This window comes from Trachymyrmex cornetzi, unplaced genomic scaffold (genome assembly GCF_001594075.2).
Source record: "Trachymyrmex cornetzi isolate Tcor2-1 unplaced genomic scaffold, Tcor1.1 scaffold293, whole genome shotgun sequence".
Classification (NCBI taxonomy): domain Eukaryota; kingdom Metazoa; phylum Arthropoda; class Insecta; order Hymenoptera; family Formicidae; genus Trachymyrmex; species Trachymyrmex cornetzi.
In genome coordinates this window covers 274,661-286,977 of record NW_017297618.1, presented here as the reverse complement: position 1 = coordinate 286,977, position 12,317 = coordinate 274,661, and the positions used below count along the sequence as shown (strand labels likewise).

Genomic DNA, 12,317 nt, shown 5'->3' with positions numbered 1-12,317 from the left:
TGCGTATTAAGAGTTATCGACTAAATAAGCAAAAAAAAAGATTTGTACTGAAGACAGTGCAATTTTTCTAAAACTGCGTTATTTCGCCACTTAGAACTATTTGATTCGCTTTATCGCTGGTCCCAGAATTGTTCTCACATATTGTAGCAGGTCCTTGCATTTCTGTTCCGTATTTGTATCTTCAGAACTACCCCAAATAATCAAACCGTCAGCGCCGAGCTTGGCGATCGTATTAAATGTGTTCTCCGTGTCTTTCTGTGCAGATAAATTCTCGATAAATCTTCTTGACACCAGTGTCTGATGCAAACATTTCAAGGAGCTCAGAAGGACTTACCTCACTTAAGAAGTTATCTCTGTTATCCTGATACTTGAACCAGTAATAGGGAAGAACTTGTTGTTTGCGCGGAATTTTGCTTGCCATACGTAGCGCCTCGGATACTCTACCCTTCACGAAGCCCACCCGATCTTCTCCCCTGATCTCCTGTCTCAAGTACACGGAAGACAAGTGCACGTCCTCGAGCGTGAAGAGCCAAGACATTCTACGGAAATTGTTGCTCGTGATTACCTCCGGCATTAATGCTCGGCTGCTTCTTTATCATTTCGCGTGATTAGATAACGCGCCGGTAACGAAATTGCGGGTTGCTTTTTAACACTCTGATGTCCTCGACATTGACCTATTTCGGTATAAACACCGTAATCTTAATACGTTGATCCTCAATCGTCTTGTGTTCGGGGTGATGTCATTATCGTAAATCAGCCGCTGAATTAAATACTATACATACAGTCAGTTCCATCAAAACCATATATATTATATTTTCAAGAAGTTTATGCATGAGAATTTGAAAAAAGAATTTTTTTTAATACAATCATCTGTTTCATTAACATTTAATAGTCTATTTCATTATTGCTTAATATGTCGTCCAGTTTCCATTGTTCTTCGTTGTACTTGATTAAAATGACAACGTCTGGTCATATTTTCAACTAGGCTTTTAACGTAACACACACACACTGATAGAAAGCGATTTTATATGTATTTCCAGATTTGATAGTATAACTGCTTCGCAGATTATTACACCGTATCCCGTATAAATCATAACAACACTTATGTAAGAGTAGATTCCTAAGATAATTTTTTAAGACGAAAATTATGATATCCAAAATTATTATATTAAGGCTATAATAATTTTTAAATCATAAGCATTTAAAGTTAACGAATCATACTGCCTAAAGTTTGCATATTCAGATACGATATGCTCGGTCCACAATTTTGCTTTAAGAGGCCTTGCATCATAAGTCGAAAGAGATTAAGTGACAATAATTTCTGTCTTTAAACTGTTTTTGCGCAGTCTTTAAGCTTTAACCATTAGACTTAAGCGAATTGAGCAAAGCCCAATTTTTACGGCCTAAAACTATAAGTTCTGTGACCGATATATCGTCACTTATAACTTACAACTTACGGCTTATGGCCTCTTAAAGCAAGGTAGAATCATACACATTATGTACATAACATAACGCAAAGTGATATGTTAAACTCGAAAGTTAATTGTCGTCTCTTGATAATATTGATATAAAGATAATATTGTTGTAAAGTATGAAAAGATAAAATTATTAATATTTCTAATTTTATACTAATAATTATTATTATATTATATCATTATTATGACCTCAACACTTTATGGTATTAGAATTTTTATCTCTAAATGACTTAAAAAATCTCCCCCTAAACGTTATTACGGGACACCCTATATATAAATATACAGCACATACTTTCAAAGGATGCCTTGAAGATGTCCAGAGGATATTCTCAAGACGTCTCTTGGATAAAGTATGCCGTGTGATAACGTTTGCCTTAAAGCTTTTTCTTTATAAAAGCTCAAATCTTTTCATTTGATTTTCTTCAGGTGATTGTACTGGCCAGTCTAAGACTGTAATGTCATTTTCGAGTTTCCAGACGGTTCAATATATGTTCAATATATGGGTATAGTTGTCAAGATATATGAATAACAATGGGAGTTTGAATGGCAAATATTAAGTAATGACAAAATAGGTCATTAAATGTATTTTTAAATAGTATATACTTTTTTAAAATTCTAGTAAATTAAATTTTCTTGCAGATAAAGTGTATACGCTGTTGTGGGGCAGACTGTAAATTCTTTCACGTGGCGCAGCGGTGAAGCGATAACACGATCCCAATGTCAAGCTGCGAGGATCGCGAGATCATCTCGAGATTAGTACATTCCGTGTAAAATTTAATGTAATGACGCGCTTACATACATGCTACTAAATTATACGCACGCTATCGGATGTTGAATTATTGATTTTCGTCGGTACATATATGTACTCACTCGTCGTTCTCTGCCATAGTCTGACGATTGCAATGTGCAGTAGGTTGGCCAGGAGTCTGATTAAAGCAATACGGATAACCGTAATAACCCCATTTGGCTTTAGGCCGAAGCTTCTTTGCCATATTCAGTGTCTCCTCCATGAATATTCTGGCGTATTTTTCGAAGCGACGCTTCGCTTCCTTTTTTACGGCGCTGTCGCTCCAAAAGGGATGTCTCTTATGTTCTAGCTTTATAGACAGAGTTTTGTAGGGCTCGAGAGAGGCCCAATTTTGTCGGAAGATAGGTCGCCAGCTCTCAAAGTCTACCACGCCGATACCGCTAAACGACCCGTCTGGGATTTGTTTAATCAAGTGCTTTTGGAACATCTCGAGGTGAATTTTCAGATCACCCTCTTGAGGTACACCACCGTTTCTTTTTGTTACGGTCCCTGAAAATACAAGGATTAATTACATCGGTAATCGAAACAACGTAAAAATTCTAAAAATGCTCAAAAAGTCGAAATCGCAAAATTAATATTAATAAAAGAAATATTTTCATATCTGGCAAATACCAAGGAAGGACGACAAATTACTTGAAAACTGATAAAACTAAAAATACTCAATGTATCGTATATCTGAAAAAACTAAAAATACTCATTGTATCGTATATCTAACAGATATGCAAGAAGGTCGATGAATTAAACAAAATATTTTTAACATATTTGCTTAAGCTTATAAATAGATATCTAAAAAATTATTAAAAAATGCTTTTTTATAGATATCCAGCAAACATCAACTAACAAGTAAAATAATTATTAGTTTTAATTTCCCACTCAATAATATATATAACTGCAATATAACGTATAATAGTAATATAATACGTAACAGTTACATTATTGCGTGGAAAATTATAATTACGGCGGTTATATCGCCACGACTGCCGGAAAACCGAATATACACGCATATGCACGCAGCACATATTTGGTCAGCTTGTACACACATGAGTGTATGTACATACAGAGAGCACAGTGCACACGGCCTTTCAATGGTGGAAATACAGGCAATAGGCACATACTTTTAAACTCATTAGCTTTTTTGTCTGTGGATTATTTACATTCGGGCATTTATCAAGAGTAGGATAAAAGTTTCATTATTTTGTAATATATCGACAATCACATTAATTCAACTTTTGAACAATTACAATAATAAATTACTCTCCAAGAAATTAACCGATTATTTAAAAGTATAAAGGCATATAGACAATAAATATAATAGCGATTAGCAACAAGAATTAACAACACGGAATAATATTTTGTGTGAGGAGAAAACGAGCTCCAAAATCACTGGAATAACCCTGGTAGCACGGAACATTGGCTATACATTGGCTAAGATTGTCTAAATATTGGTTATATTGGGAATACATTGGCCAAGATTTCCCAATGTAATGCCAATATGGGCTATATAATAAATATCAATGTATAGCCAATATTGCGTATCAATCATTGTGCAATATTGGCTCTACATTGGCGATACATTGGCCAATATTCACCAATGCGATGTCAATATTGGCTATACAATAGATGCCAATATTGCATGTCAGTCGTTACACAATATTGGCTCTACATTGTCGATACGTTGGCCAATATTTCCCAATGCAATGCTAATATTGGCTATATAATAAACGTCAATGTATAACCAATATTGCATATCAGTCGTTACACAATATTGGCTATATAATAAATGCCAATGTGTAGCCAATATTGCATGTCAATCATTATCCAATATTGGCTCTACATTGGCGATACATTGGCCAATATTTCCCAATGTAATACCAATATTAACTATATAATAAATGCCAATGTGTAGCCAATATTGCATATCAATCATTACTTAATATTGTCTTTATTTGTTATTTATTTATTTATTTGTCTTTATTATTGGATATATATTGTGGATTGATTGTTTATATCATATATGTATAATTAAGTAACACATTTATTAATCGAAGAAATGGTGCAGCACATAACGCAGAAGACTCATAGTCTAGAGGTCCCAGGTCGAATCCCGTAGGTAAGTGAATTTTTATTCAATTATTTCTAATATTGATTATACATTATTTCAGGAATATTAACGAATATTGAAAAACCATGTATAGCCAATGTAAAACATTGGGTAAGAATTGAATCCCCAATATTGGCTAAATATGACTAGGCATCTACTTTACAATATTGGACCAATATTGGTTATCCAATGTTTTAATATTAGTTGTACATTCGTTTCCCAATATTGCGCCAATAATTTGTGCTACTAGGGAAATCGCTGAGTTATAATAGTTATACTGAGATTTTTTTATTATTAGAAATCGCTCCCAACATACATCGCCAAATAATTAACAATTACGTTTGCTGGATATTTTTGAATAATTTTATTTAGTGATAAAATGCACTTTTAACTCACCAGTTTTATCGGTCAATAACGCCGGAAACATTCCGGGATCATAAAGGATTGCGATCTCTTCACCGCGAAATTGATCCATCGTATTCTGATGAATTCCAAAATCCTTGAGTTCATCGAATATCACGTTGTACTGATTACACATAAAGCTGGGCACGTTCCAATAAATGTCAAACTGCCGCGGGTTACTTGCCTGGAGGGTCGTTGTGCCCCAACTGGACAGAAACACGAGGTGACTCGTAAGCGTGGACAATGACACCAATTAGATAAGATACTTTCGGTCTACCGGATCCTTTCGGACGTCTTGTGTTTATAATAGGATCTCTAAAATTGGATTAGCAACCCTCGTACTAATAACTATGTAACAATGTTTTAGTCTAAGAAGACGTGACAGAACATTTAAAAATATATTTGTAATACAAGTCAATTAAAAAAAAATACAAGTGTGTTTTAGTTTTACCTATTTTCAAGCAATTTGTCGTTCTTTGATATCTTCCAGATATGAATTTTTTTACAAATTTTTAAGTATCTCACGATTCTATCTAACAGATACCAAAGAAGGACGACAAATTACTTAAAAACTGATAAAACTAAAGTACATTCAATTATATGCATATATAATAGATACGCGAGAAGGTCGACAAATTATTTAAAAATTAAAAATTAAATTGTTTTTAAACGAATTTTCAAAAGGTTAAAAAGTATGTAATGTCTTTTGAACGAGATACCCAAGAAAAGTGGCGGCTGCGACAGACGCGAAGGCAAGGATCAGAGAATATCGAAGTAGCATCGTGATAGCCCGATCCAAGTTTGGAGTAGAATACAAACTTCGACAAAGCCTCTCGTTGGTTAATTACAAACTAAGTTCAAACGTCTCGGAAGTTTTGCGGTATCGAGGCGCGCCACTAATAATTGGTAAGATGATGCCAAACAATTGGAACTTCTGCGAGAGGAGTTTCTTTCACAGTGATGAGACGTTTGCGTTGTTAGTACACTAAGCATGAGACTGAATTCCGCTCGATTTCAGACCAGTATTTATTTCACATCGTGTGTCTCTCGTGTCTTCCCCACCTACTCCTGTTCGTCCACGCCTCGTAGTGTTATCTAGCTCCGGGTATTGTTCGATGATTCGACGTTTCCGCTTTTTGCACGTATCCCTCTCCTCGTTTTTTCTCTTTTCTTGCTTATTATTATGCCGCAGTACAAAGGGCACGTGTGTGCCCGCGAGTAACTATATTGCGCTCGATGAGCATCTATCGACATTACCATTAACACGACCTGAGATCGATACAAGCATGTCTGGTCAGGAACTTTCTGGATGATGTAACACGATGCATTCTCTCGTGAAAGAAACATTGTCTTTCTCTTTATTTCCATGATGAAAAACTTTCCGTCACTTTAAAGCGATCAGAGTTAACAAGTAGTTAATAAGATCATGATCAGATGACCACCTCATACAAGAGGAATTTCTTCGAGGTTCTTGCGGTCGCAAGAAATATTTTATTGTAGTAAGAGTATTGGTAATGAAAAAAATGTAATTTCAATAAATGATGTGCGCTAAGAGATATGTTTTTGCAATTATTTACTGATATGGTATAAATATTTGACATACTATAAAATATCATATTTTTGTTATTATCAGAAACAATTCATATATTGCAGAAATTTTAATGGAAAAACGTGACTTTGATAAAACGTACTTCTTTTTTACTTTATATTGTAAATTTTTTTTTATATTTGCAGCATTAAAAACCCATAAATAAAAATATAATACATAAAAATTGCAAGATTCGATTAATAAATTATTCAATTCATAAATATTTGTATATATAAAACGTTACACCACATTCAAACGTTATAATATTATTTAGTATATAAATATTACTTTTTTAGGATAAGAAAAATTAATGAAGGTTACAATTTTGTTAGACCATATTGGCTTCCTTATAAGAAAACCACGTCACGTTCGCAAGTATTACAGCAAGCCCCTATTTATTGTATCCCTGACTCAGTTTTTCTGACCGTCGTTTAGCCCCGTTGCATTAACTAAGGGCCGACGTACGTTCACATCAGTTTCACTAGGAATTTGAATATATTTAGATGTAAATTTCGCGCTACTAGAAAAAAGCGGCTGTAAACAAGTAGTAGTTATGCTCGGCCCATATCTGCCGATCGTCAGCGATATCGTCCGATGGACTGTTTGTATGTATAATATATTCGTTCAAGGTAGAACGCCATCCGCGTCCTTCTGTCTGCTCAACGTCATTGATCGATCGTTTGTACATACGACGGGTCTGTAAACTTATCGAAGGACCGTCGTTACTCGGACGTCGCCTCCCTATCTAAAAGCGAAATGTAAATTTTAACCGGTTAATCGTTACGGGTACATCGCCAGGTTTTCTCTGTTATCTTCAAAAAGACCTTGGGTGCGTTCCGTTTCTCGCATGATGCGTATAATGCATCGTTTATCCTTGTTGCTCACCAAATGTTAAAACAAGGATAATGGATGCATCATGCACATCATGCACGATACGGAACTCTTGTTCGTCGGCCATGCGGTAGGCGGTAATGCGATGGTTTACTCACGACGTTCACGATAATGATAAAAAAGATATATTGTTGCGCGATCTTTGTGCCTTGAGAGCACAACATATGGAAGAATTCAATTTTTTATCAAGTATTTTCTATTACCATAAAAATAGAAAATTTATAGATAGGTATTTATATGACGTAATTATTCCGTGCGAATTCATGTAAACATCACTGCGAAATAAAACTTGGTGCTTTCGGAATTGCATTGTATAATTTTCTGAAAAAGCATTCATGTGTGTATAAACACAAATAAGAGAGAAGAAAGAAAATTTTCAGTCAAAGCAAGATCTTAGTGCTTAGTAATATTAAAATATATATATATATATATATGAATATACAAATATAATTATTGTTCTATAATCTATAGACTGCGTCGATTCGATTTGTTGAATTTGAAACACAATCATAAATTGAAATATGTAATAAGCTTTTTAACCTGTGTGTTTTCTTACTCTGAAATAAAAAAAACTTTTTTTATCTCTAATAGCGTTTTTTATCATAGTCGGTTTGAATCAATCGGAAATCGATTAACCCAGAAGTGCTACTGTAAATTCGTCCAATCAGGAATCTAAAGTAGAGCATGTGACATCATTAATTGACCTCGGATCGATTTAAACCCACTGGAATAAAAAACGATATAATTGTAGATACATAAATTTTTCTTTTTATTAGAGCTATTAATTTCTTAAAATGGGGTTGAAAAAATAAAAGAATATACTTAACATTGCAATCAAAGGTTTCTCTTTTTGATATTACACGAGACTGGTTTCTTTACACGTGTTTCGTATATCTAATCAAAGCTAGAAATGAATCTTGTATTATAAAATTGTGAGTTTTACAGTCGTTGCATAGGTTGTTAATAATTAATAACATGAAAAACGTTATTCAGAATATAAATAGTTTACTTATGTGAATATGGACAGGTAGTTAATGAGGACAAAATACAAATTAGAAATAGCAAGAAAAAGTAAAAATCAATTATTTTCAATAAATGTCATTTTATTTTTAACTTGTCTGTCACTCATACTTCGGCATATGTTGTCTAATTAGCCGAGGTGTAAAGGAAAAAACGGATAGTTATCTGGCGTCTAAAGGCTTACATGATTGAAAATCGAAAATTCTCCGATGATGCGGGATGGCTTCCCGCATAATTGCTATTAATTGCATAATGCTTATCTACATTTGCTCGAGTTACGCAGATACGTATATACACGTGCGCTGTACAATGCTGCACAATTTTCATTATAGTCCCGATCGTATATAATTCAATCTAGAGTCTTCAAAGGCGCCAATGACGAAACCAAGAGCGATTTTCGAGGAATTGAGTTATTCATTTGAGTGACGATTCTACAAGAAATCTCGAATTCCCTTTGACCGTCGCAATTACGTTTATATACTCCTATTGGTAAGAAAGATTAAGGTTGTCCTTATCCCCGTTTAACAACGCTGTCTTTATTGCGTTGCTATATATCCTCTGTTCGCTCATACTTAATCGCTATTTTTAATCTCTTGTGTGAGATCACACATGCAAAAGATGTCCTCTCTCTTTCTCTAAACAGCGATTTTTTTTTAACTAGAAGTCTACTGGAGCACAAGACCGATCTTGCCAGGTGTCATGCTGGGGCAACGCCAATTGTATAGATAGTATTGAAGATTGCCATCGCCAATCCCGAATTTGAGGGGTTCTAAGAACTCCTTGTTATCCATGAGATCCAATGCGTTAAACACATCAAAACCCAACTGTAAACGAAGAACTCATGTTACGTTTGATTCTTGTTTGAAAAGTGCGGTAGATGTAGGAAATAAACTTACGTCACGCGCTGATATTAAGGCATCCATCATTAGTTCGAGCCATGGTGTCGTGGTAGACACATTGTAGAAACTATACGCAGCCTTAAGGGTCTTGTGCGTTTGATGATGCATAATGGAACTCGGCAATGTATAATAGCTCACCATATCGGTAATTTTTCCTTCCTTCTCCACGACGAAGCTGTTAATAATACCAGCTTGCGGCAGAAACCAATGTTCGAATTCTTCGACTGAGAATACTGGAGCAAGATCGAACTTTTCCAAATACTGTAATACAAATATAAATATTAAAGATGAAGAATTACAAGTGGAAATTAAACCGACAAAAATAAATCCTATTTTGGGTCAAAATAAATTTTGGTTTAATAATACTCAAATATGCAGATATATTTCAAATCCAATTAACTGAATCAGTGTGCAGTAAGAATATATTTAAAAATTTGCATACAAGTTCTATTAAATCAAGATTCCAAAAATAGAATTTTTTCTCTTTTTTATATTAGGAATGGAGAGTATGACGATCGAATGTGCCGAAAAGTTCAGGCTTTATACTTACTTCCGTCAATATCTTATGCGCTTGTGGTATATCTGTGTAAACCAATTTTCTGAAACCCGGTACTTTTGTATTCTCTGGCAGTTTATATAGCTTTAAAGTCCTCTGCATCGTCATGTTGCGAGTAAGATGAGAGAACTTGATGTCGATTAATTTCTTTGGATTCAATGATCGATGCCAGTACCTAAATACATACATGTCAATTAATTTACAGTTAGTCAAGCAAAGTGCTCGTATACTTTTCTCTATACTGACCTGCATGTAGCGATAGGTTTTGGTAAAACGACTCCGGCAGTGTACACGGCCTGAAAGATGCCCTTCAGATTTACTCTCCTCGTAATTTCGCGTATCAACACAGGTGCTACTCTCTTCGATCTTAGCTTTTTATGCACACATAGAAAATTGATTTCCACCATTTTCTGAGTACTGAAAACATTTTTAAAGCATTATGTTGCGAAGTGAGCAATTATGCAAGCGTATGATACCTACTGATTATAGACGCGTAAAGTGGCTGGAATAGCGGAAATAAAACCGACTAGACGTCCGCTCTTGCTCACTCGCACACCGCAATGCCATTCTTTGCACCAGCCAGGAGGCTGCAGCGCCCATTTCAAAAAATTTGGTGGATAATCAAATCTGAACATAGCATCGTCATCTTCGACATAATTCTCTGAGAGTAACGTATACAGTTCCGATAAAACCAGAGGATCATCTAAATTCAAAGTATCCCATTGAAAATCTGCAGGTAGCGAATATGGTTCTGCTCTAACAGATGTCTTATCAGGCTCAATTGGCTCGTTGCGTACAATTTTTTCATCTGGAATCAATAACATAAATTTAGAAAAAATAATACAAAATAAATAAATCTTTATGTGATTTAATAGCTCACCCATTTTTGGTACAGGCTGTGTGCTCCAAAATTGATAAGACTTTTGCATTGCTTCCTCCTGAGTTTTGGCAGGTTTTTGTTGTATATTGAATACTTCCATTGCCATCTGAATATCCTTTATAGAGATATTGCACGCGCTAGGCATTTCTTTCTCCTCCTTGTTATTGTTGTGATTTTCACTAGCTGCATGCGCCGCCTCTTTCTTTTTTTTCCGAGCTTCTCTCTTCTTGGAACTATGGTAAAATAACAAGTTTATTAACGCAATACAAATAATTTACAATGATAAACAGCTAAAGGATATGTTTAATAATTTTAGACATTTAAGACTCAATTATGAGATATATATAACAAAAATTAAAAAAAAATATATATATATATTAAATGACAAAAAATACATAAAAACATAAGAAATATATATTTAATACACACATAAATAAACAAAAGTAAATTTTGTGGTTTGTACTCGTATCTTACTTTTATAGATAAATGCGTACATTTATTTCGGAGATTCTATAGTATATGTAACGCAAACTATATTCTAAATGCGCACATCTATTGATAAAAATGAAATATAAATATCGACCATAAATTTCAATTTCGTTTATTTGTACATACGTGTATAAAAGTAATAATTAAAAAGCATAGCGCTACAACTCCTTGGTGTATTGATTAGATATGCATCGTCGATGAAACAAATTACATCGCAATGACACGATTACAAGCCACTGACAGGAGAGAGTGACATAGACCGAAGGAATCGTTCCGAAAAGTATCCGAATCATAATCGACTCGAGAAGGCTCACGTTCCACGCCGAATCGCGATCGAAGAATTGCTTTTAAAAAAAACTTAGAAGAATTACGCGGCGCGAACTGTCCACCGGGTATTCGTCAAACGAATATAGGTTAAGACGGGGCGGTGAAGTGCGGAGCAAGCCTCGTTGTAATCGTGCCGCAAACAAATCCGCGATCCCTCGATGGATGATGACGTTCGTCCGCGACCGTACCTCTTATTTCGCGCATCTTTCTCGTGGGCTTCATCCTTCTTGGTTTCTCGCTCCGCGGCCTGACTCTTCTCCTCCATTTTAATATGGATTTTTGTCGCGCGGCGTACAGTGACGCTGCTAGAAAATGTATCCAGATGGAGCCGATGGAGGAACCAATTCCGCGCATGCGCGATGACGCATGCATTAGCAGACGCATACGCTCCTTATTTCGGACGTCATCTGTATACCTCTCGTATACATATGCAAGGTTAGTTATTTATAATATTCGAAATTTAAAACGTTTGAAAAGAATTATTTAATTAAGATATTTTGCATTCAAGAAGCACGCAAGGATTTATTGCGTTCTTTGTCTCATTCTTCTTTTTTTTAAGAAAAATGAATCAAGCTATGAATATCACCTAGTAAAAATTTTTTTAGAACTTTTCATATAATTTTTTAGAATTTTTATGTAAGTTCAAAATTTTTTTACAATTTCATAAAAATTTTTATCAGAGCAAATTTCGCGTTTATATATTTCATATAACTTAGAGAGCACAAAAAAGAATTCAAAAAAAATTTAGTTGTAATTAATTGTGTCATCAATTTAGAATTCATTTTCAGATACGAAAAGAATTCTTTTTCTGAAAAATTCTAAAAAAAATTCTTTTTGCATCTGAAAATGAATTTGAAATTGATGATATACGACTGCAGAGA

At 34.6% G+C, this 12,317-nt stretch overlaps 2 protein-coding genes across 2 annotated transcripts; both read right to left on the bottom strand.

Moving 5' to 3' along the window:
- Positions 1 to 7: 7 nt before the first annotated feature.
- Positions 8 to 5,750, bottom strand: LOC108762301 (hyaluronidase). Its single transcript, XM_018509238.1, has 5 exons — positions 5,506 to 5,750; positions 4,781 to 4,992; positions 2,346 to 2,772; positions 335 to 539; positions 8 to 255 (listed from the first exon to the last, which is right to left on the bottom strand). The coding sequence occupies exons 1-5, from the start codon at positions 5,565 to 5,567 to the stop codon at positions 97 to 99; spliced, it is 1,065 nt and encodes a 354-aa protein (XP_018364740.1). The 5' UTR covers positions 5,568 to 5,750; the 3' UTR covers positions 8 to 96.
- Positions 5,751 to 8,351: 2,601 nt separating this feature from the next.
- Nmt (N-myristoyl transferase) lies at positions 8,352 to 11,701 on the bottom strand. The gene is made up of 7 exons (XM_018509237.1): positions 11,625 to 11,701; positions 10,621 to 10,853; positions 10,221 to 10,548; positions 9,987 to 10,157; positions 9,735 to 9,915; positions 9,182 to 9,445; positions 8,352 to 9,109 (listed from the first exon to the last, which is right to left on the bottom strand). Exons 1-7 carry the CDS (start codon positions 11,699 to 11,701, stop codon positions 8,951 to 8,953), a joined length of 1,413 nt encoding a protein of 470 aa, XP_018364739.1. The 3' UTR covers positions 8,352 to 8,950.
- Positions 11,702 to 12,317: the final 616 nt, after the last annotated feature.